General features: G+C 45.9%; 1 protein-coding gene and 1 pseudogene across 1 annotated transcript; both read right to left on the bottom strand.

Moving 5' to 3' along the window:
* The window catches only part of LOC123746627 (zinc finger protein 585A-like), a 96,788-nt pseudogene that overhangs the window by 3,222 nt on the left and 67,021 nt on the right, over positions 1-26,545 (bottom strand).
* On the bottom strand, positions 12-25,929 carry LOC138359285 (uncharacterized). The gene is made up of 2 exons (XM_069318419.1): positions 20,609-25,929; positions 12-348 (listed from the first exon to the last, which is right to left on the bottom strand). Exon 1 carries the CDS (start codon positions 22,559-22,561, stop codon positions 21,464-21,466), a length of 1,098 nt encoding a protein of 365 aa, XP_069174520.1. The 5' UTR covers positions 22,562-25,929; the 3' UTR covers positions 12-348; positions 20,609-21,463.

Below are 26,545 nucleotides of genomic sequence, written 5' to 3'. Positions count from 1 at the left end.
AAAACAAATACTTTTATTTATTAAACTTTTATAAACTTGAACGTAAATTTATATGCTAAGTAATCCATATAACAACTGCAAAGTAGATAACTTTCTAATGCCTGAACACTAGAACAGGTTGCAATAACAGTAAGATGTCCACCTAATAATTCTGTCAGTAGAACAGTAAATAAAAATCAGGAATTATCCAAAGAAATCAACAGATGCTTCTAGTTGGACAGGAGATTACTGGTATCAGGGAAAATATGGAGCAGTAGTTTGTTCATCAGTATACCTGTCGAATGTTTTGAGGGACTGATCACAGGTGTCTGGGATGATATTGGATGATAGGTTTCTTTCTCAGAATACCTGTGGAGGAGAGAAATGAGACAATATTATTCACTATTCCAGAACTAACAAAGCATAATACTTGAGCAGAACGTTCTTGATATTTTATACTTAAAATGTTTCCATATATATTTAAGTTTGTGAACTTAGAATACTGCTGTACCATGATGACATATTTTATACAAGGAATATATATGGTTGATTTGAGAGCTAAAGTAAGTAATTATCAAAAGAAGGCACCAAACCGGGAAGGCTATGTAGCACCATCAAATACGCAAAATAATCAGAGGGCGCTAAATATCACCAAGGATGCCAATACGAGAACAAAAACGCATAAGGCGAACGATATCAAAAGTATCCGAGTCACCAAGAATTCTATCGAGGGACAGGTGACCGCGAGGGGCAGTCGGAAAGCAAGACACACGCTCGTCCTGGAAGTCAGGACATTCAAGAAGGACATGCACGACCGTAAGAGGGACAATGCAACTAGGACAATAAGGAGCAGGGCGGCGCTCCATCAAGTGACCATGGGTTAAGCGAGTATGGCCAATACGCAACCTCGCCAGAGCTGTTTCCCACCGCCGGTTACGGTGGAAGGAGGACGGCCACGAGGAAACACAACATTTAAGAGTACGTAGCTTGTTACCAGTAACAGACAACCAAGAAGCCTGCCAACGGGTAAGGACTGAGGAATGGATAACCGGGTAAAAGTCGGAATACGGAATGCCTTTACGAGAGATGGGACAAGAGCGGACAGCTTCCTTAGCGGCAGCATCCGCACGCTCATTTAAAGACACGCCAATATGGCTGGGAACCCAACAAAACTCAACCGACTTAAACTTACTGTGAACGAGAAACAGCCAATGCTGGATCTCGACAACTACTGGATGAACTGGATTAAAGCACCCGAGAGCCATGAGGGCACTACGAGAGTCAACAACAACCGCAAAGGAAGACTGACAACGAGAAAGCAGGAGACGAAGAGCATAGAGAATAGCATAAAGTTCCGCTGTAAAGATGCTAGTCTCCGGAGGCAAGCGACACATATAAGTGCGACCAGGAAAAACAACAGAGTAGCCAACACCGTCCGCTGACTTAGACCCATCGGTGAAGACAGAAATGGAGCGGGAGTGAGAAGAAAAGTGCTCGAGGAAAAGGCGTTTTAGAACCGTAGGAGGGGTAAAAGCTTTAGTGATACGAGTCAAGGATGTACAAAACCGCGGAAGAGGGACCCTCCACGGGGGCAAAGAAGGAACAACACGAGGAGAAACATCAGAAATACGAACGGAAAGAGAATCCTGTAGGCGAGATAACCGGACAGAAAGAGGGAGGTGGTGAAGAGGAACAGGAACCGCAGGAGGGGTAAAAGTTAAAGCACGACAGAGGCGAGAGGAAGGATGTTGCAAGGACCGCGCAAGATAGCGAAGACAGTAGCGATCACTGCAGTCCTGGAGAGACAGGAAGCCAGTGTCAACATACAAGCTAAGGACGGGAGTCGAACGAAAGGCACCAGAACTGAGGCGCAACCCAGTATGGTGCAAAGCATCAAGACGGCGAAGAGTAGAAGGAGAAGCAGACGAGTAAGCAGGGCAACCATAATCGAGCTTAGACAGGACGAGAGAGGAATGTAAAGCAAGGAGAGTGCGCCTATCTGCCCCCCAAGAAGTATGGGACAAGACCCGAAGGAGGGTAAGGGCCTTAGAGCACTCAACACGGAGGTAAGAGATATGGGGAGACCAAGACAAACGAGTGTCAAGGAATAACCCCAAAAGCTTCGCGGAATCTTTGTATTCAAGGGGATGACCATAAAGTGACAAAGAGGGACGAAGAACAACCCGTTTCCGCGTAAAAGTCATGGCACAAGTCTTAGAAGTAGAGAACTTGAAGCCATGACCTGTGGCCCAAGACGACACGGCATCAATTGCAAGTTGAAGCCGGCGTTGAAGGAGAGGCGAATCATCACCCTGACAACAAAGGGTAAGATCATCGACATAGAGAGCGGAGAAGACACCAGAAGGAAGAGAGGAAAGAAGACCATTGAGGGCAACCAGAAAAAGAGTAGTGCTCAGAACACTACCCTGGGGCACACCTTCGTATTGCTGAAAAGAGGGAGAGAGAGCGGTACCAAGGCGCACCCGAAAGGAACTACGAGAGAGGAAGCTGCGGAGAAAGAGAGGGAGATGACCACGAAGGCCAAAAGAATGAAGTTGAGATAATGCTATAATAAATATGATAACGCCAAGTGGTGTCGTAAGCCTTTTCTAGGTCAAAAAAGACGGCAACAACGGAGGTCTTCGCAGCAAAAGCAGTACGAATATAGACCTCCAAGTTCACCAGGACATCTGTCGTGCTGCGGCACTTGCGGAAACCAAATTGAGAAGGGGAGAGGAGGTGATGGTGTTCCAGGAACCACATCAGACGAACGTTAACCATACGTTCAAAGAGTTTGCAGAGACAACTTGTGAGAGCAATAGGGCGAAAGTCCTTAGGGGAAGTACCCAGAGACCCCGGTTTGCGAACAGGGAGGACAACGGCTTCGAGCCAGTCCCCAGGGACTGACGACGACTCCCAGATCCGATTATACAGACTCAGTAAATACTGAGACGTGCTCGGAGGGAGATGGCGAAGCATCTCATAATGAATACCATCGGAGCCCGCCGCCGTAGAACCGCAGAGGGCCAGGGCAGAACGAAGTTCAGAGAGAGAGAAGGGATCATTATAGGGAAGCTGAAGATGAGTGCAGAAATCTAAAGGACGAGACTCAAGGACAGGTTTACGAAGAAGGAAAGATTGGGGAAGATGAAGACCAGAGCTAACAGAAGAAAAGTGGGAACCCAGTTCGGAAGCGACCTGCAACGGGTCCGGCACAAGAGTATCATGGAGGTGAAGGACCGGTGAAACATCGGGAACGAACTTACCCGCTATCTTGCGGATACGCTTCCAGATCTGGGTCAGAGGGGTCTCGGACGTAATTGTTGAGACATAAGATGCCCAACATTCACATTTAGCCGTACGGATGGTCCTACGGGCCACCGCACTCGCTTTCCGAAAGAAAAGAAAAGAATCGGTCGTCTGCTTACGGCGGTGCCTCTTCCAGGCTGCACGCTTACAGCGGACAGCCCGAGCACAGTCCGCATTCCACCAGGGAACGCACTTCCGTGGACCCCGAGAGGAAGAGCGAGGAATAGAGCGGAGGGCAGCGTTGAAGACAGTGTCATGAAAAAGGAGGAGAGCGTGAGAGAGAGGCAGAAGGGAGAGGTCAGAGAGAGCAGCACTGAGGGTAAATAGGGTCCAGTCTGCCTTAGCAAACTGCCACCTAGGGAAAGAGAGGGAAGGGCGAAAAGAGAAAAAGGAAACAAGGATGGGGAAATGATCACTTCCATGGAGGTCATCAAGAACCTGCCACGTGAAATCTAAGTAAAGAGAAGAAGAGCAGAGAGAAAGATCAAGACAAGAAAGGGTGCGAGTCCGAGAGTCCAAATGAGTGGGCTCACCAGAATTCAGAAGAGACAGGGAAGAAGAGAGGAGTAACGGCTCAAGGAGGCGACCCCGGGTATTCGTCAGAACGTCACCCCAAAGAGAATGACGACAATTGAAGTCACCCAGCAGGAGCACAGGCTCCGGCAAGGAGTCTAGGAGGTGTTTCAAATCAGGAAGAGAGAGCGGGACACTCGGGGGGGGAGATAAATGGAACAAACTGTGTACCATTTCCCCACAAAGATACGAGCAGCAGAACAATGGAGAGGCGAAGGAAAAAGTAAAGGAACAAAGGGAACATCAGCCCGAATCAAGAGAGCAGAAGAATTAGAAGCCCCAGCAATGGCTGGGGGGGGGGGGAGAGAAAGGAATAGCCACGAAAACGACCAGGACGAGCACCAAGCATTGGCTCCTGGAGACAGACACAAAGGGGCGAAAACCGCGAAATCAGAAGTTGGAGTTCGAGGAAATTGGCGTAATAACCTCGAACGTTCCATTGAAGAATGGACAACGACGAGAAGAGAAAGGACAAAAACAGAGAACAAGGAAGAAACAAAGGCGAAAGAGCAACAGAGCACGTTAAAGAATATCAGGGTCGGGATCAGGGTCAGCAAAGTCAGGGTTAGGGGGCATGGGTAAACTGAGCAAAGACGGAGGGAAGGAAACGGGAGAACAGATCAGAGGTGGGCGGGCAGGAAGAGGAGACAACGGAGAGGAGCAGTCAAGGACAGCAGCAGGAGGAGGGGGAGTAGAAAGAGGGGAGCGCACCCCAGCAAGAGCAGCAACCGAAAGGGAAGCAGGGGCCAAAGAAACCTCCATAGCAGGAACAGGGGGCGCAAGCACTGAAACGGGAGGGGAAGAAGCAACAGAGCCAGGAGGAGCTGAGGAAGAAAGCGAAGCCTTCTTACCCGCCGGGGAAGAGGAAGGAGAGGAGCCAGGCTTACGCTTCTGACTTAAAGAGACCGGTGTCCCAGCAACTATGTACCGGGCAAGGGATTCCAGTGTCTCAACAGGAGAAGCCGAACGAGAGCACACACGACGGCCGTTAGGAGAGCGATGGACATCCACCCGCACCGACAGGCGGTGGGGAGAGCCGATAGATGGAGGAAGAGGATGGGAAGGAGGATCGGAGGGGGACGAGGAAGAAGACACAGAAGACACGACAGACCGGGTAGAAGGAAGGGGAACCCCAGACAGAGGACCAGGAGGAGGATCCTTCGGGAGAGAACCCAAAGGAACAGAGGAGGGGGCAGTGGGCGCATCAGGGTCCAAGGCCCGGAAACGGTTGTGAGTCTGAGGAAGGCGGGAAGGACGAGGAGAGGAAGAGCGCAACACGCGAGCATAAGAGATAGTAGCATAAGGCGGGAGCTGGCGAACCTGGCGCCTCGCCTCAGGAAAAGATAAACGCTCCCGGTGCTTCAGGTTGAGGACGGCTGCCTCAAGCTTGTAATGGACACACGCATGGGAGAAGGTAGGATGGGCCTCACCGCAGTTGAGGCAACGAGCCTGGGGAGAAGTGCACTCCGACTTAGAGTGACCTTCGCCACCACACAAAGGACAGAGAGAGACAGTCCCGGAGCAGCGGAGGGCACCATGCCCAAACCTCCAGCACTTGTTGCAGAGCCGAGGAGAAGGAATGTACTCCTGGACAGAGCACCTGGCACCAGCAAGAATGACAGAGGGTGGAAGGGTCCTACCATCAAAGGTAATCTTCACAACCCGGAGGGGTTGACGGCGACTACCACGAGGGGGACGAGTAAACGTGTCCACCTGGAGAATAGAATGGCCCTGGGCAGCGAGGATATGTCGAATATCGTCGTGGCAGTCGCGCAGGTCCCGAACACCGGTCGCAACATGGGACGGGAGCAAAATAGTGCCAACACTGGCATTCAACTGAGCGTTCTTCAAGACCCGAACGGGGGTCTCGCCAAGGCAGCATAAGGCAGCCAAGCGGGAAGCAGCATCCTGAGAAGGAGCAGCAACGACACGTGTACCGAGACGAGTGGGGTTGAAAGTAATGGAGGCATCCACGGAATCAATGAGATGTCGATGGAGGGAGAAATCGTCAGGAGGCGCAGAATCAAGAGGGAGGAGATCAAAATATTTGGCCCACGAAGCGGGACCAAACAAGGCTTGATAGGTAGCAGAACTGGAAGGAATCGAGCGAGGGCGGCCGTGACGAGGACGGCGGTGAGAACCCCCAGAGAGAGAGGGGTTAAAAGGCGCAGTAGTTACAACTAGAGAAGGAGCCGCGCCAGGGGACGAAGTAGTCACCACTGGGGGCTTGGGGCTCGACCCAACCACAGAGGAGGGAGGGGAGCCAGGGGAAGGAGTCAGAGAGGCCAAAGGAGGAGCAAGGTCGGGGCCCAATGCAGCGGAGGCTACAGAGCCCGGTCTTCCAATACGGACCGACTCGGGGGCTTGGTCGCCCACCCCACGAGCCTGAGAAGGTAAGCCAGAAGCAGCCGAAACAGGGGTTATCATCTTGACGAAAAGAAGAATTCATTCACGAATGTGCCCCCACACCCACCATGGAGCCACAATTAGAGGCAGGACACCCAACAAGAAGCAATCGCCGATCTTGTCGGGGCCTCCTAGGGGTGCGTCGTGAGTATACGCCCCACAAACGCCACCTTAAGAAACCGACAGTCCGTCGAGATTGGGTTCAGTGACGAAGTGGGGATTGACAATAAAAGGTTCCCCTCGCTCTCGACGTCGGGTACTGCAGTTCTACGGGTGCATGAGTATGCCTCCTCAAGCACCCGGGTGTCAAAATAGAAGAAGTCCAAGGGAAGAACCAGAACGAGCAAAAGGTCGGCAGGAAATGGCAAGCAGATAGGAGAAGAGGGGGGAGAAAAACGAAACAGAAGGAAAAGGAAAAGGTGCCCAGCAGAATTGGAGAGGACGGCAGCAGGAGCACAAGGCTAGAAAAGGACAGAGGACTGTCCCAAGGAGCATCACACTCCGGCAGCCGCCCACGAAGCCCCCACACGGTGACTACGAGCTGAGCGGGGAGGGGGTAATATCAGTATAGCTATAGGTTAAGTATTAATTGTAATTAAGAAGCAATAAGTGCTATTTACATGCTTGTCTTCCTATACTCCCAAGGTTAGGTTAGGTCATGGTTTTCTATACAACTTTTCAGGTAAACTCTAATATTCACAATATTTTGGTGCTATGCTGGCGATTAAGTGCATTTATATACTATGCCGTTAGTCAAGATTGAACTTATTACACTTAGAATTATAACGTACTGTCTATTCGGTTTATGGGCTGCAAGGTCTAGGGTCGCAGTGACTTGTCTCTGGTTGGTCGGCAGGGTGGTGGTCTTCTCTTTAATATTCTTCAGTTCCTCCTTCCTTTTTGTGCAGAGGTAGGTGACAGCGTGCTGTTCTCCACAGTTCGTGTATTTGTTGGTGGCGGCGGTACAGCACTTGTAGTTGAGAGTGCTGGGGCATTGAGCTGCACTTAGCGGTTTGTTCTAGGCACATGTTAGAAAGTGCTCATACCTGAAGCACTTGTAGCATTGTTTCACCTTGCAGACCTCCATGGATATCTAGTTTGATGAGGAAGTGATTCCAAAGCACTTGAAACCATTCGTCACTGCTTTCTGGGCCTGTTCTGCTGTTTCAAAGGTCATCTTCATCGTGGGTCGAATGGCGTCGTTAGTCTTCACGAGTAGAGCTGTCATCGCTTTCAGAGAAGTGTTTTTTACTTTCACTTGCCACACTAAGGTTTCAGGTGCTTCACTTGCCAACTAGCCACTCACATATATTGTTTACCCAGCTGTGATTTGTCTGGGAGCAAGCGGTGAGAGGTTCGCCTCCAGTAGTGGCACTCGGATTTCCTGATAATCTGTAAATCTAATTTTGTTGCCACAAGTACCATGGCCTCGTTACTATGCATATGGATGTCAACTGGTCCCACTGATGTTGCTTTGTCTAAGGCAATTGCAAATTCACACTCAGAGTGCTTGTAGACTCCGAGGAGTCGCACTTTCACTTTGTATGTCATTTTCTCTGGTAACGCCTGAGATCGTCAGGAGAACCTGGAGTGTAGAGTCGTTGGCCAGCAGCTGTGTGGAAACACAGCATGCAAGCAGGAAGGGAGATGGGTAAGTCTGACCATCGTCAGTTCGTGATCCCGGTCCTGTGTGTGTATATGCGTGCCCGTACTTACAAGGAATTTCTTCTTACTTTCTTCTTAAATAAAGTTTGCTTACTGTTTTCCAGTAGATTGGCTTCACATTACATATATTAATCAATTTTCAAATTCAGTCCAGTTTCTTTTCAATATCACAGCTTTGTTGTCCCCCTGCCAGTATCTAGTTCAAGACCTCTTATTATCAATGTCATTAATACTGCTATCATCAACCATGTATTGGATGTCTCAGACATTCAGTTAACAACTTAGTAAGTGTTTAACGAACGTGAGAATCACTTCATGTGCGCTCATTTTAGTTTAGTTTAAAGTTTTCAATCTTGAATTAATACTACTATCACCAACTATGTATTGGATAGCTCAGACATTCAGTTAACAACTCAGTAAGTGAAAATCACTTCATGTGAACTCATTTTTAGTTTAGGATAAGGTTTTTCTATCGTGAAATATTATTATCATTAACCAGGTATTGGATGGCGCAACCATTCAGTTTACAACTCAGTAACTGTTTACTGAACATAGATATCCCACCATGCGACCTAATTTTTTAGTTTAAAGTTTCTCCATCGTAAAAAATAAAATATTACTATCACAAACCATGTATTATGTGGCTCAACCATTCAGTTTACAACTCAGTAACAGTTTACTGAACATAGATATCCCTCCATGTGACCTCATTTTTTAGTTTAAAGTTTCTCCATTGTAAATAAAAAATAAAATATTACTATCACAAACCTTGTATTGGCCGGCTCCGGCATTCACTTTACAACTCAGTAAGTGTTTACTGAATGCAAAATCGCTACATGTGTGGTCATTTAGTTTAAAGTTTCTCAATCTTAAAATATTACTATCATCATCAACCATGCATTGGCTGGCTTAGTCTTTCAGTTCAGTGAGTGTTAACTGAACGTGGAAATTATCACATGTGTGAGCATTTAGTTTAGTTTTAAGTTTCACAATCTTAAATTAAATACTATCATCAACCCCGTATTGGGCTGTCGGGCATTCAGTTATCCACTCGGTAAGTGTTTACTGAACGTCGAAATCATTTCCTGTGTGCCCATTTTTTACTTGAACCCGTCTCCACTCCAAACCAGTCAGGACCTAGGGTCCCGACTCGGACCGCAGGTCTGGTTTGGAGTGGAGACAGGTTCAAGTAAAAAATGGGCACACAGGAAATGATTTCGACGTTCAGTAAACACTTACCGAGTGGATAACTGAATGCCCGACAGCCCAATACGGGGTTGATGATAGTATTTAATTTAAGATTGTGAAACTTAAAACTAAACTAAATGCTCACACATGTGATAATTTCCACGTTCAGTTAACACTCACTGAACTGAAAGACTAAGCCAGCCAATGCATGGTTGATGATGATAGTAATATTTTAAGATTGAGAAACTTTAAACTAAATGACCACACATGTAGCGATTTTGCATTCAGTAAACACTTACTGAGTTGTAAACTGAATGCCGGAGCCGGCCAATACAAGATTTGTGATAGTAATATTTTATTTTTTATTTACGATGGAGAAACTTTAAACTAAAAAATGAGGTCACATGGAGGGATATCTATGTTCAGTAAACTGTTACTGAGTTGTAAACTGAATGGTAGAGCCACCCAATACCTGGTTAATGATAATAGTATTTCACGATAGAAAAACCTTATCCTAAACTAAAAATGAGTTCACATGAAGTGATTTTCACTTACTGAGTTGTTAACTGAATGCCTGAGCTATCCAATACATAGTTGGTGATAGTAGTATTAATTCAAGATTGAAAACTTTAAACTAAACTAAAATGAGCGCACATGAAGTGATTCTCACGTTCATTAAACACTTACTAAGTTGTTAACTGAATGTCTGAGACATCCAATACATGGTTGATGATAGCAGTATTAATGACAATGATAATAAGAGGTCTTGAACTAGATACTGGCAGGGGGACAACAAAGCTGTGATATTGAAAAGAAACTGAACTGAATTTGAAAATTGATTAATATATGTAATGTGAAGCCAATCTACTGGAAAACAGTAAGCAAACTTTATTTGAAAAAGAATATGAGAAGACTGAAAAGCTGGGGGCAAGAAAAATGTTAAAAATAAGAAGTAATGATCTTCATAAACATAACATAAGATATCCATGACCGTAATTAATACAGTGTGAACTCTCTTAAACTATGGTCACCGTGAAATCTCGTCACTAGGCATAACTTGTCACTCTGCGACAAATTATTGACTATAGTGCGTCAGTGAGAATAAAAATGACCACTTATGTTTTGGAGTGCTATTTTAGTCAAGAAATACTGTAAAGGATGATTATTGACTAAAGGGAATTTCGCGGACTGCTGGTGTTTGATGTGTTGAACTGCTTAAAGGAAGCATATTTGCTAGAAAAAATTCCTGTGAAATAATGCTTGTTATATGTTTTGACTATCTAGCTAATAGCGTATTGCCTGGCTAATAAGGAAATGTCACATTTTGTCTGACTCACTTAGCACAAGTGAAGAGAAAACATTGAAAAACTGGCAAAGGTTAAAAACTCTGTGAAATCATATCTGTTATGTTAAGTTTTGACTAGCTGCAAGCTATGTTTGCCTTCTCTTTCTCAATATGGAAGTGGGTTGGTGTGGGTTATTTGTGTGGACTCGGAGATATGATCACTACTTATAAGTTTCTCAAAGAAAATGATAAGCTATGTAAGGACCTTTTATTTAACACACACACACACACACACACGACATCCGTGCAGTAGTGAGATTCCCCTTTGATGGCTGTGCACGTGACTGTAAAATTAAAATGTGCAAAGATGATTCGGAGTGCTATTTAGTAGAGAAATGATACAAAATTGTGTTTATTGACTAGTGAGAGCCCGTAGCATGTATGGTTTGGGATATTACAGTCCTTAACCTAGTCAAGCGATAGACAAACAGACAGACCGACAGACAGACAACAACAATTGGTAGTGGCCCTCGCGTCTATTCGATTTGATAGAAGAAAAAAATGAAGACTAGTAGTCCCTGTTTCTTAAGATGAAAAACTTTTAACTATAAAAATGTTTGACTGAGTAACTGACTGACTGCTTTTCTGGACAGGTCTGCAAGAAATAATAGTAATGTAGGTAGGGAACATGACTCCTCGGCTCTTTTATCTTCCACAAAGCCTTTCCTCCTATCTCAACCCTATTAGTTCATGCTCTCGTGTTTCACTTTTTGTTAAAACTAAATCTACACATGCGATATGAAATGTGAAAAAAATCTTACATTATGCTATGTTAACAGTGCTTCAATAAAATTATTAAGAGAGCTAGGGTACTGTTGCGCACAGTCATCTCGCTAAGGCGGGTCGGTGACAGAATTGTCAAAAATGATGTATCTTGCATACATCAAATCTTTAGTGGTTTATGCGGCACCTCTGCTTGTTTTGATGACTGAAAGGAGTTTGATGATACGAATAGTAATTGCTGACATTGAGCATATTCTCAAAACATAGTTTCTGAAAAAAAAAAAAAAAAAAACATTAAATTAGATGCGAGCTGTGATTTGAAAACAGAAGATGTGTGATGTGTGGCTTATTGTGTGGACTCTGGAGATATGATCTCCACATATAAGTTTCTCAAAGAAAAGCGGTAATATTTTTCTTTGTGTTTGGATGTAATGGCTAAACATGGATGACATTTTCAATACAGTAATGTTATTTGGTCATCCGACAAAGTTGATTTTCCACGTTAGTTACGTTACAATGTGTTACAGAGGCTAAAACTGGTAGACACTAATATTTATATGGTAAGAGATGTAATGGAGATGTGCTAAGTCATACTTTCATTTAAAAATGACATTTTGGACTGCAAAAAGTTGATTTGCGTTATGTTACGTTACATTGTGTTACAGAGGGCTAAAACTGGTAGACACCAATATTTATATGGTAAGAGATGTAATGGAGATGGGATAAGTCATACTTTCATAATGTTATTTGGACTGCAGAAAGTTGATATGTGTTACGTTACAATATGTTACAGAGGGCTAAAACTGTCACACAGTAATATTTATATGGTAGGAGAAGTAATGGAGATGGACTAAGTCTCACTTTGATTTAAAAATGTTATTTTGGTCTGTAGAAAGATGATGATTTCTGAGTTACCTTACGTTACATTGTGTTACAGAGGGCTAAAACTGGTAGACCGTAATATTCATATGGTAGGAGATGTAATGGAGATGGACTAAGTCATACTTTCATTTAAAAATGACATTTTGGACTGCAAAAAGTTGATTTGCGTTACGTTACGTTACGGTACATTGTGTTACAGAGGGTTAAAACTGGTAGACGCCAATATTTATATGGTAAGAGATGTAATGGAGATGGACTAAGTCATACTTTCATTTAAAAATGTTATTTGGTCTGTAGAAATTTGATGATTTCCACGTTACGTTACAATGTGTTACAGGGTCTAAAACTGGTAGACACCAATATTTATATGGTAAGAGATGTAATGGAGATGGACTAAGCCTCACTTTTTGTTTCAAAATGACATTTTGGACTGCAAAAGTTGATTTGCGTTATGTTACGTTACGTTACATTGTGTTACAGAGGGCTAAAACTTGCAGACCATAATATTTATATGCTATGAGATATAATGGAGATATTGTGTTTGGCTAAATGGGGTTCACATTTCAATAATGATATTCGGACAACAGCCAGAAAGTTGATCTCCACGTTACTTAATGATGATATAATGCGATGCAAGCGTGTGCTAATATTTTATTTGTGTTTAGAATGTAAGGGCTATTGGAGATTGTCTAGACTTGCATACATTTTCAAATGCTATTTATGTAAGCAGTAGAAAGTCTGTTTTCCCCATTACGCTACATTGACTGTGTTACAAGAACTGAAAATAGACATAGCCCAGAGCTATTTCACTATCGACTCATCCGGTCTTATTCTCATCGATTGGTGTTTACATTTGGATGATGTAGGTCTTAAGAGACTGCCTTGAACTCGGGGATAATGAACAAGTCAATTTAATAATAGTATCAAGACTATGTTTTTCCACATTGTCTTATATATGTTTACTTTGCTTGGAATTTGTATGTGTGGAACATTGCTCACCTAAGGAAGTGAGAATGAACGACGCGTTTGAGGTATAGCGAGGACTGACCATGATGTGTATGTTTGTTTTACCACAGTGAATATGAAGCTACATTATGTTATGTCTACCAGTTCTGGAATAAACGTTACGTTACGTTATGTGATACTAGAACTAAACAAGCTTGTGGTAACCTTGTATTGTGTTTGGATGTAATGGCTAAACATGGTTTAAATTTCATTATTCAGACATCGGACAGAAAGTTGCTCTTAAAATGTTATTTGGGCAAAGAACGAAGTTACCATATTGGTCACGTTACATTAATGATATTTGGGCAAAGAATGATGTCATCATGTTGGTCGTGTTACCTTACAAGGTTATAAGGGTGAGAGTGATGGGGGGCTCGAAAATTGACATTAGACGTCCATCCTCTGGTGCGCTGTCAGTCTAAGTGAAATGAAAAAGAGATACGTGAACAGCGGTGGCAGGAGAAAGGAATTGATGTTACTTTCCCCCAACTATTAAATGATCTGGAGAGAGAGAGAGAAACAACTGACTGCTATGTATATCCCATGCAGTTGTGTTTACAACAAATTATGATTTGTTATAATAATAAGATTGAAGACCAGCTTATGACTGGATATTCTTAAAAAATGTTATTTGAGCAAATAATGATAATACCATGTTGGTCACATTGCAATACAAGGTTATACATATGATCAGAAATAATACTAAAGGCTTTGCACAGAACATCTGGTCTGGGAAGGGTGTAGTGATGCTTGATGGTTTGGGCTTGGAAGGGGGGTGGGAGGGGGGTAGGGGTTTGGTGGCGGTGGATGGGGAGAGGGTAAGGCCATCCCACTACCTCGTCCATCTCACAACGTCTAAAACCGCCGCGAAGGTTAGACCTTAACGAGACGGATTGCTGTTTCATTCATTCAGGAGTCTTGAACATTCTGTGACATTGTCTTGCTATGATAACGCCGTTGTGTGTTACAAGGTTTGCACAGCAGTAATGGCTGTAGGAAGAAGAGGTGATGGAGATTGAGTAAACATGCATACATTTCAATGATCACAGTTAACAAGAACAATTTGTAGGTAGAGATCACGTCTCCGTGACGATGTGTTGACATATTGAAATTTGTAACTAGCTCGTCATGATTGTAACTTGCTTAGCTAAAATTGAATTGTTGGGGTTCAGTCCTGGACTCCTTTATGCGTCTCTGCAAGCCTTTACTGCCCATATGACTGCCTTGTGTGAGATTGGACTGTTTAGCATCATGTAGGTAGTTCTTGACACACTATGTAACCCCGCATATAATGTAGAGAGAGAGATGTATAAATAATCAGATAGCTTGTTAATCAATGTGTGTCAAACTCCCAGGACTGCATTTTGGAATTTGTATGTTGCGCTCATGGCTCACCTTTGAGAAAGAACATTGTCACACTCAATGCTATGTGCCGGTGTGAGCTGTGTCAGGAGAGAGTATGGTATGCCGTATTGCTGTCACTCCCAGCAGTGTGGTGGTGGTGTTGGTATGTGGTATGTCCTGCTATGTGGATGGAGGGGGGGGGGGCATGACTGACTATGTTAGAGGTTGATGATGACATTCGCAACAGTTAGGCCTCAGCCTTTGAAGAGGTAACCCATGTGGTCATGTGGTGTCACTCCTCATAGCTGGAAGCAGGGAGGGTACATATGTTGGATATTTCCAACATCGAATACAGCATTGTTGTATTCTCATTACTTATTACTAATCATATTAATATTGTAGTAAGTAAAATTAACAACTCGTAGAATTCTCCTGTACTAATAATTCATCTGTGCATTAGGCTAGAATTCTCACGTCATCTAACGCTAGTATTGCGTCAGATTTCTTTACAGTAAAACACATTATATACAATTTGTGTGAGAATTAAATACGATTCTCCATAATTAAGGCATTCTGTATGACAACTGATTGCAGACGAATTGTTCTCTAACTAAAAGCCGAATAGAGCATTAGAATTATACCGTCTACCTCGCGATAGTGTTAACGTCATCAATGAATGCTATGGGGAGACATTAATTCCTCTCCCTTGTATCTTTACTATTCTTAAATGGTTAAATAATAATATTTCGTTCCTCTAAATAATAAACCCGTCCAGTCTTTAGAGTTTCAAGCGCGAATGCGAGAAATATTAATGTTCATGCCAATAATTTGTGTAATGAACGTCGACTCGGCGTGGGGGAAGGGACGCGACGCCATGCTCAGTCGGTGACGGTGTTGAGAAGCGGACACGTGCAAGGCCAGGAGGCAAAGCCACGCTTACCGTACTCACAAAAGACACCATTGTCCAGCAAATAGGACACGTGTGTCTATCCACAGATGAAAGCCGCCACTGTGAGGCGTGAACGACCTTGCAGATAATATCTTCAGCTAGTGCTGGTGTTAAATAAGGGACCCCTAGACTTGGTTCCTGACGACACGTGATCAGCCAACTTGAAACGCATCAATCCAGGATAGGTTCGCCGGAGCCTGGGATGCGAAAATTACGGTAATCTTAATACTTACACAGTGCCCACAGCTAAGTACCTTTTATTTGATGCATCATTTACAGGTTTAATAATAGCGGGGTGATTGCGCGTCACGCGGCACGACAACACCTAATAACAGGTGATTAGAATTCCATCTGTAGATATTAATAATCTTGAATATGAATTGAGTAGTTAAATCAATTGCTACTGGTAGTTATTTATTTTGCAGCTCGAGAGACGAATTCCTCATGCTGTCTTCTCCATGTTAACCGTGTCTGACGTCGGTGTACCAGACTTGGAGATTAAGAGGACTGCCAGGGTTATCTAAAGGAATCTATTACCAGCTAAGGCTTATTTCTTTTATTCATAACATTGCAATTTGATACATTCAGAATGTTTTCAACATAATGTGTGATTTACTGTAATTCATTATTATGCTCATATTCATGTTCTTCTTTGTATGAATAATATTATATTCAACATTAATTATAGGATTAGATTATTATTAATAGAATTAGTGAACGAACCACACTGATTCCTGGACGTACTGACCTCCAGTAATAACCCCCCAATGTAGGTGTTTGAGGTTTGGTTTTAATAATACAGCCCATTAATTATTCTTATGATCATACTTTCTAGTCATATCCATAGTCACTGGTTTTCTCTAGAATTTTATCTAATGATCTGAAATTCTCAGTTTCCCTCTTTACTTTAAAAGCGGGTGGTCCTTCGTAATTTAATTTACTACTTTAATTATTAATTAATCAGAATCAAACCCAAATATCCCACAACATAAAACTGTCATTCTTTAAGAAAAAATAATGACTACTTTCACACACAAACCCACTGCCAGCTGTTACCTCCCTTTCCCCTCCTTCTCCCCCTCCAATCTTAAGACCCTGGACTCTCACGCTTCCCTCAACACTTCCTGCCCATGTAGGGGGAGAACTAATGGACGTCATTGATATCCTCTCAGTTATAGGGGCTCCCCCCCTCCCTTCACAACATAACCTACATACTCCTCCTCCTCCCTACATGACATTCTCAAGTCTATGTGGTGAGAACCTCATTTCTATGTGGACGTGTGATGCTGCTGAGTATGTACAACTCTGGAAGCTACCCGGTGTTTTATATCCCGTCCGCGCATTTTCCATCCCGTCCGCGCATTTTGCATCCCGTCCGCGCATTTTGGGATCATGACCGCGCATTTTGGGATCACGTCCGTGCGTTTTGGGATCACGTCCGTGCATTTTGGGATCACGTCCGCACGTTTTGGGATCACGTCCGCACGTTTTGGGATCACGTCCGTCCGTTTTGGGATCACGTCCGCCCATTTGGGGATCACGTCCGCCCATTTTGGGATCACGTCCGCCCATTCTGCATCCCGTCTGTTTTCCCCTCACTCTATGACTGCATACCAACCACTTAGCTTCCAGCCCCTACCCAACATGAGACACTCTCAAGTGACGCCTGACCGGATGCCACGCGTCATAACATCCGGGGAAACCTTTGAGATGATGTACACATGCCCACATACTTATCTTCCCCTCTTACCTACATGACACACAACATCCCTTACATTTTACCCCTGCGACGCTACCCGTCCCCCACGACGCAACCCGTCCCCCACGACACAACCCGTCCCATTCTACGGACTCCCACACCACTTTTGACTATGACCGAGTTCAATCCCTGAGGTTCTCCTCGGGTTTGGGACGGTTCTAGGCATAAATTTCACTACTGTAGGAGGGATGGTGGTAGAGGTAGTAAGAGGGATGGTGGTAGTGGTAGTAAGAGGGATGGTAGTAGTGGTAGTAAAAGGGATGGTGATAGGAGGGATGGTGGTAGTGGTAGTAAGAGGGATGGTGATAGTGGTAGTATGAGGGATGGTGGTAGTGGTAGTAAGTGGGATGGTGGTAGTAAGTGGGATGGTGATAGTGGTAGTAAGAGGAATTGGGCAGTGGTAGTAAGAGGAATGGTGGTAGTGGTAGTAAGAGGGATGGTGGTAGTGGTAGTGAGATGGTGGTAAGATGGAGGGTTGTAGTGGTAGTAAGAAGACCAGTGGTAGTGGTAGAAAGAGGGATGGTGGTAGTGGTAGTAAGTTGAATGGTGGTAGTGATAGTAGAATGAATGGTGGTAGTTGTAATAAGATGAATTGTAGTAGTGGTAGTACGAGGGATGGTGGTAGTGAAAGTAAGAGGGATGGTGAGAGGAGGGATAGTGGTAGTGGTAGTAGGAGGGATGGTGGTAGTGGTAGTAAGAGGGATGATGGTAGTGGTAGTAGGAGGGATGGTGGTAGTAGCAGTAATAGGGATGGTGGTAGTGGTAGTATGAGGGATAGTGGTAGTGGAAGTAAGAGGGTTTGTGGTAGGATGGATGGTTGTAGTAAGAGGAATAGTGGTAGTGGTAGTAAAAAAGGATGGTGGTAGTGGTAATAAGAGGAATGGTTACCTTACCTTGAGGTTACCTTGAGGTGCTTCCGGGGCTTAGCGTCCCTGCGGCCCGGTCGTCGACCAGGCCTACTGGTTGCTGGACTGATCAACCAGGCTGGCAACCAGGAGGCCTGGTCGACGACCGATCCGACCGATCGTATGGTGGTAGTGGTAGTAGGAGGGGTGGTGGTAGTGGTAGTAAGATGACTAGTGGTAGAGGTAGTAAGATGGATGGTGGTAGTGGTAGTAGGAGGGATGATGGTAGTGGTTGTAACATGAATGGTGGTAGTTGTAGTAAAAGGGATAGAGGTAGTGGTAGTAAGAGGGATGGTGGCAGTGGTAGTAAGAGGGATGGTGGCAGTGGTAGTAAGAAGGATGGTGGTAGTGGTAAGAAGAATGGTGGTAGTGGTAGTAGGAGGGATGGTGGTAGTGGTAATATGAGAAATGATGGTAGTGGTAGTAGGAGGGATAGTGGTAGTTAGATGAATTGTGGTAGTAGTAATAAGAGGGATAGTGGTAGTGGTAGTAGGAGCGATGGGGGTAGTGATAGTAAGAGGGATGGTGGAAAAGGTAGTAAGAGTGATGGTGGTAGTGGTAATAGGTGGCAGGCAATGGTAGTAAGAGGGATGGTGGTAGTTGGTAGTGATAGTAAAAGGGATGGTGGTAGTAGTAATAAGAGGGATGGTGGTAGTGGTAGTAAGAGAGGTAGTGGTAGTAAGAGAGATAGTGGTAGTGGTTGAAAGAGGGATGATGGTAGTGGTGGTATTGGTAGTAAGAAGATGGTGGTAGTGGTAGTAAGAGGGATGGTGGTATTGGTAGTAAGAAAGATGGTGGTAGTGGTAGTAAGAGGGATGGTGGTAGTGGTAGTAAGAGGGATGGTGGTAGTGGTAGTAAGAGGGATGGTGGTAGTGGTAGTAAGAGGGATGGTGGTAGTGGTAGTAAGAGGGATGGTGGTAGTGGTAGTAAGAGGGATGGTGGTAGTGGTAGTAAGAGGGATGGTGGTAGTGGTAGTAAGAGGGATGGTGGTAGTAATAGTAAAAGGGATGGTGGTAGTGGTAGTAAGAGGGATGGTGGTAGTGGTAGTTTGAGGGATGGTGGTAGTTGAATTAAGAGGGATGGTGGAAGGATGGTTGTAGTAGTAAGAGAAATAGTGGTAGTGATAGTGTTACGGCCCTCTCGGGTCGCAACCGGGTTCTTTCTCTGATGTTGTTAGAGGTAGGGTATCCGGCCCCAAGCTAGTAGTGGCTTTCAAGGGATGTGATCCGTAACGCAAGTAAATTAAAGGGGAAGGGAAATAAAGGCAAAAACTTAATAATATAATTATTACCGTCACCATAAATAATATATAAAAGGTTACACGGGGGAGGGGTATAAACACTTATGTACAACGTCGTCTTCCTCTGAAGACTCTGGACGTTCACGGTGCTCAACGATGCTAAGCTCTTGGTCCTCTTGTGGCCCCACGATGAATCCTTCGATTCTCTTGAGTCTACCCTGGCCACAGGCCAACCAAATCACAGTTCCACTGGGGGCACCGTCGTGGAGGCCATCAACCACATGTCCAGCCGGTAGCTGGCAGGTTCCAATCAGCAACGCTGGTTAGGCCACTCCATGACCGATACTAGGGTAGCGAGCCCTAGTCAGGAGCCTCGTGTGATCCCACAGGTCACTCTCCTCACCACAACACCCCAGTGGTTAAGCGTCTCCACCAGTCAGTCCCGGGTACGACAATCCCTCAGCTGCCACGTCACAGGCAGGCTAACACCTCAGTGCTCATCCGGGGGGTGACTCACAGCTGCTGCAGCAAATACTTGGAGACTAGACGGCTGCCTTGGGTAGACTGATCCGACTTCCATTACAGCAGTCCCAGGTCGACTCTGTAATCAGACACGTCATCAGTAATAGGGACACTCTAGGGCACCTCACTTACAGGCTTAGACACAAACGCCCACCTATCCACTCCATAGATGGCGTTGCTGTCTAAGTGCCACCTCACCAGAGGTCAGCAGCGGCTGTGTTATGAGCTGATCAGGACGGGAAACTAGCCCTTGTGGCTGGTATTTCCTGTCCTCACTTGATGGTGCCGTCCATTTGGAGGGGGTTTCGGGAGCTGACCCACAGATGGCGCGGTCGTCACTGCTTCGTGCTCGGACGCCGGGCTCGGGTCCGTAACACCTCCCCACCAAAAAGAATTTGGTTTGGGGTTCTATAAAGAGAAACACAAACCAAATTAGTACGGGGACACAACTCCAAATGGACTCACGTACACTAAGAACTGGAATGGCGAGGCTGTCTTGTCCACAGAACTGTCCTAAGGAGAAACCCTGGCACAAAGGGAACTTGAAGATGGAAGGCAATGATCTACCTGATGTAATCTTCCACACCTCCACTGCGATGTCAAGCAGGGGCATAATCTCACATCTCTCGAGTAAGGATCGGTGTAGACACGATCTGGGGCGACTCGACACTTCCCTGAGTCGTGGCACCGATGATGGGTGGTTATAGACGGCATTTCTGGTGCCGGTCCGGTAGTCCTTCTGGGAGACGGGAACCTGGAATACAGGGGTCTGATAATTCAGAGTGACAGCGACAGTGGGTAAGTCAATACTTACTGCATACTCGCCTACTAGGCCCACACCTAGTTCCAACAGAGCTGCTTGTACACCGCAGATGGTGTCTGCTCTGCCACCGTCAGGTCGACCAACGTTCCGCATAACGCTGAATCCAGGCTCAGCAATCACGCGGGGGGTGTCAACCTGTCGGAAACAATCACTCATAATATCACATCTCGTACCTCCTGTATCTACATCACCTTCCAGGTCCCTCCTTTGACTGCAACTCTTGCAGTGCAAATCTCCAATCCCTGGGATCTCTTCGCGATGTTCATGGGAGCCATCATCTGTCGGGTCGTCCACTGGTCCTTACCGAGAACACACATAACAAAAAATACCGCTAGGAAACATTTGGTTAACTTAGGGACAAGTTTCCTGAGCTTGAAATGTCCATAGCCAGCTATATCCATTAGCCTGGTTTGGACCAAAGAAGGCACTAAAACTAAAACCTTCGCACATACCTCACATGCCTCCGACGTCTGGGGAATCTCCGGCCGGTTCAATGAACGCTGTACCTTGCCATACCGCAAGTACTCATCCGCCTTCGCTCCAGACTCGTTGGTATCCGTGGGTGCCTGCATATGAGACCTCTCTTCATGCTCAGTTGCCTCTGCCATCGTAACCTCATGTTCCTTATTGGGAGAAGAATCAGGAGACTCTGCTAGGATGTTGTCAATCTGTAGGTGAGAGGACAAATTAAACATATTACTTAATTCCGGGTCTGTCTGTACCTGGATATTACCACTGCCTGCTATTACCTCAGACCTTGCTGTTCCGGCTGACTCGTCCACAATCTTGGGATGATTGTTGCTCCAACAGTCACCAAGTCATTGGCTAGTATCATATCAATCCCAGCTAGAGGTTGGGTATTGACACTGCCAACGCACATGTGCCGCTGAAGTAAGGCGAGTCTAGATGTACCGGCACTAAGGGGGCGACATACTGCGTCCTAGGAAACCCAACCAGGATAACCTCTTGTCTCCCATCCACACTCACTCCCTCGGGTAACGAGCTACTCACGATCAGGGACTGGGCTGCTCCACTATCTCTGAGCACTACAACTGATCTTCCAGTATGATCACTCGTTACATACCCGCTTGAAGTGTGAGGGGCAAACAATCCTGGTTTTTCCTGACTAGTCATCAGGGACGGGGTTCCCTCTGGTGGTGTTACACAGCTCATCAACATCACCTCCCTACGTGGGCCGCTACCTCTTCTGCCTCGGCACATAGCAGCTACATGCCCTTTCTGCCCACAAGTCCAACACACCATATTCCTCCTCGGACTCCGGTGTTTCGGACTGCTAGGACTGGTCCTGCGAGGGCTACTTGGGGGCGTCTTAGCGCTTTGTGGGACGGGGGTCTCCTCTTCGTCATGACGAGGTTTGTCAACCCAGCGTGGGTAGTTCCTCGGGACGTACTTAGCAGAAGGCCTATGAGTCAGGATGTACTCCTCAGCCATGGTGGCGGCCGCACTCAAGGTCTCTACCTGCTGTTCCTCTAGGTACGTCTTCAGGTCTCCAGACAAACAATCCTTGAAGTCCTCTAACAGTATGAGCTGCTCGAGGTCTTCTTTGGTCTCCACCTTCCGAGAGGTACACCATTCCTGGAAAAGTCGCTCCTTGATTGTAGCGAATTTGGTGAAAGTGTGCTCTGAGGTCTTCTTCAGGTTTCTAAACTTCTGCCTGTACGCCTCAGGTACCAATTGGTACGCCATGAGCACCACCTTCTTCACCTTGTCGTAATCGCTGGAGTCGTCAAGGGACAAGGTGGAGTAGGCGATTTGGGCCTTCCCAGTCAAGACTGACTGTATCATGATGGCCCAATTCTCCCTTGGCCACTCCAAAGAGGCAGCGACTTTCTCGAAGGCCGCGAAGAACTTCGACACTTCCTTCTCATTGAATTTAGGGACCATTTTGATGTTCCTCATCGGATCGAAAATGCTTGTGTCCATTCTTTGCCTCCCACCGCCTAACCGCAATACTTCTAGCTCATGTTGTCTCTCTCTTTCCTCTCTGTCTCGTCGTTCTTGCCTGTCTCGTTCTTCTCTTACTGTTTCTCGTTCTTCTCTTTCTCGTTTCTCTTCTCTTTCTCTTTCTTCTCTTTCTCGTTTCTCTTCTCATTCTCGCTCTTGTCTTTCTCTTTCTTCTCTTTCTCTTTCTCGTTCTAATTCTAAACGCCTCATCTCTAATTCCTTTCTTAATCGCTCTCTTTCCATTTCTTGTCTCTCTCTTTCGATTTCTAATTTCTTATCTTCTCTCTCTCTCTCGCTTTCTCTCTCTTTAGCAATTTCTAGCTTTTTCCATTCTATTTCACGGTGGATCTCTAGTTCACGCATTTTCACAGTAAGTAAACTTATATTTAGTTCACTCTCATCACTTTCGACATCACTACCCTTACCTTCCTTTTCAGTGGAAGCTATTTCCTCACCTTCCTTTATACTAGGTGCTTCACCTTCCTGTTTTTCATCGGCCTTCAAATGCCGGTGAACCTTGGACAAGATCTCCACACGGGAATCACTGGCACAGATCTTGATATCCAGGTAGGCACTCACCAGTACGAGTTCCTGTTTGCCCAGATATTTCAATCTGGCAAGACAGTCCTCCCTGTTCAGAAAAGCCTGAACATCGTCCAGATCGTCTATGGTCGCTTTTTCCGCCATCGTCACTTGGTACACTAGCACTTAACACACCGCTGCACCGAGCACTGTTCTACGTCAATATTGCACTTTATCGCACCTAGCGCCTCACTTGCCAATATTGCACGTAATGACCCCGGGCACCGCACTACACAATATTGCACTTAGTCACTCCGAGCACCGCACAGGACGTATAACGTCCTAATAGTCACACACGGGGAATTATTTACAGGGATTACACCACTTCACCACCCCTGTCAAACATACTTGACAAGGGGTCGGATCCCGCTGGGGATGCCAATTATGTTACGGCCCTCTCGGGTCGCAACCGGGTTCTTTCTCTGATGTTGTTAGAGGTAGGGTATCCGACCGCAAGCTAGTAGTGGCTTTCAAAAGATGTGATCCGTAACGCAAGTAAATTAAAGGGGAAGGGAAATAAAGGCAAAAACTTAATAATATAATTATTACCGTCACCATAAATAATATATAAAAGGTTACACGGGGGAGGGGTATAAACACTATTATGTACAACGTCGTCTTCCTCTGAAGACTCCGGACGTTCACGGTGCTCAACGATGCTAAGCTCTTGGTCCTCTTGTGGCCCCACGATGAATCCTTCGATTCTCTTGAGTCTACCCTGGCCACAGGCCAGCCAAATCACAGTTCCACTGGGGGCACCGTCGTGGAGGCCATCAACCACAAGTCCAGCCGGTAGCTGGCAGGTTCCAATCAGCAACGCTGGTTAGGCCACTCCATGACCGATACTAGGGTAGCGAGCCCTAGTCAGGAGCCTCGTGTGATCCCACAGGTCACTCTCCTCACCACAACACCCCAGTGGTTAAGCGTCTCCACCAGTCAGTCCCGGGTACGACAATCCCTCAGCTGCCACGTCACAGGCAGGCTAACACCTCAGTGTTCATCCGGGGGGTGACTCACAGCTGCTGCAGCAAATACTTGGAGACTAGACGGCTGCCTTGGGTAGACTGATCCGACTTCCATTACAGCAGTCCCAGGTCGACTCTGTAATCAGACACGTAATAGGGACACTCTAGGGCACCTCACTTACAGGCTTAGACACAAACGCCCACCTATCCACTCCATAGATGGCGTTGCTGTCTAAGCGCCACCTCACCAGAGGTCAGCAGCGGCTGTGTTATGAGCTGATCAGGACGGGAAACTAGCCCTTGTGGCTGGTATTTCCTGTCCTCACTTGATGGCGCCGTCCATTTGGAGGGGGTTTCGGGAGCTGACCCACAGATGGCGCGGTCGTCACTGCTCCGTGCTCGGACGCCGGGCTCGGGTCCGTAACAGATAGTAAGATTGATGGTGGTAGTGGTAATAAGAGGAATGGTGGTAGTGGTAGTAGGAAGGATAGTGGTAGTAAGATGAATAGTGGTAGAGGGTAGTAAGTTGCATGGTGGTAGATGATAGGATGGATAATGGTAGTGGTAGTAAGGGAATAGTGGTAGTAAGAAGGATGTGGTAGTGGTAATAAGACGAATGGTGGTAGTGGTAGTAGGAGGGATGGTGGTAGTGGTAATAAGAAGGATGGTGGTAGTGGTAGTAGGAGGGATGGTGGTAGTGGAAGTTAGATGAATTGTGGTATTGGTAATAAGAGGGATTGTGGTAGTGGTAGTATGAGGGATTGTGGTAGGAGGGATGGCGGTAGTGGTAATAAGAGGGACGGTGGTAGTTGTAGTAAGAGGGACGGTGGTAGTGGTAGTAGGAGCGATGGGGGTAGTGATAGTAAGAGTGATGGTGGTAGTAGTAGTAAGAGGGATGGTGGTAGTAGTAGTAAGAGGGATGGTGGAATTGGTAGTAAGATGAATGGTGGTAGTTGTAATAAGAGGGATAGTGGAAGTGGTAGTAAGAGTGATGGTGGTAGTGGTAATAGGTGGTAGTGGTAGGAGGGATGGTGGTAGTGGTAGTAAGAGGGATGGTGGTAGTTGGTAGTGATAGTAAAAGAGATGTGTGTGTGTGTGTGTGTGTGTGTGTGTGTGTGTGTGTGTGTGTGTGTGTGTGTGTGTGTGTGTGTGTGTGTGTGTGTACTCACCTAGTTGTGTTTGCGGGGGTTGAGCTCTAGCTCTTTGGTACCGCCTCTCAACCGTCAATCAACAGGTGTACAGATTCCTGAGCCTATTGGGCTCTATCATATCTACACTTGAAACTTTGTATGGAGTCAGCCTCCATCACATCACTTCCTAATGCATTCCATTTGTCAACCACTCTGACACTAAAAAAGTTCTTTCTAATATCTCTGTGGCTCATTTGGGCGCTCAGTTTCCACCTGTGTCCCCTTGTGCGTGTGCCCCTTGTGTTAAATAGCCTGTCTTTATCTACCCTATCAATTCCCTTGAGAATCTTGAATGTAGTAATCATGTCCCCCCTAACTCTTCTGTCTTCCAGCGAAGTGAGGTTCAATTCCCGCAGTCTCTCCTCGTAGCTCATACCTCTCAGCTCGGGTACTAGTCTGGTGGCAAATCTTTGAACCTTTTCCAGTTTAGTCTTATCCTTGACTAGATATGGACACCATGCTGTGGCTGCATACTCCAGAATTGGCCTGACATATGTGGTATACAAAGTTCTGAATGATTCTTTACCCAAATTTCTGAATGCCGTTCGTATGTTGGCCAGCCTGGCATATGCCGCTGTTATCCTCTTGATATGTGCTCTTGTGTGTGTGTGTGTGTGTGTGTGTGTGTGTGTGTGTGTGTGTGTGTGTGTGTGTGTGTGTGTGTGTGTGTGTGTGTGTGGAAAAAAAAAACTGTATAATGTAATGAAACGCCATTTTCTGGGTGAGTCACGGAGGCTCCCCGGAGCTATCCCAGGCTGATATGCTAATGTCAGACTTTGGCATCAGTCATTTATATGGAGTTCTTAGGCATACCGGGGACCACGGCCAGAACCGGGCCCCCTCAAAGAGGCAAGGGGAGCAATGGCCTATAGAATCCCCCGTGTGGTTGGAAGCATTCTATGTCTGCCATCGACCGGAACAGGCACCCAGAAAGGTAAGCGCCTCAAAACAAACCCCTATTCTGGTTAAAATTGCTACCCAAAGCCGAACTAGTGGATAGAACTCCCCAACAGAAAACAAGCAAACTAGTGTGACGTCACACGCCATCGCTGTCTGCGCAGCTCCCCCCTCCCCGGGAGGGGGAAGGGGGAGCCCCAGACCCTCCACGCCAGCTACCCACACCTCAGTTCTTGAGGCTGGATGTCAAAAATGCGAAAAAAAACGCCGACTGGAGGGAGGGAGGGATGCCGGGGAGCCTCCAGGACTCACCCAGAAAATGGCGTTTC

The sequence above is a fragment of the Procambarus clarkii genome, chromosome 90 (genome assembly GCF_040958095.1).
Source record: "Procambarus clarkii isolate CNS0578487 chromosome 90, FALCON_Pclarkii_2.0, whole genome shotgun sequence".
Lineage (NCBI taxonomy): Eukaryota > Metazoa > Arthropoda > Malacostraca > Decapoda > Cambaridae > Procambarus > Procambarus clarkii.
The sequence above is the reverse complement of the archived record's forward strand: the minus strand, read 5'-3'. Positions and strand labels throughout refer to the sequence as shown.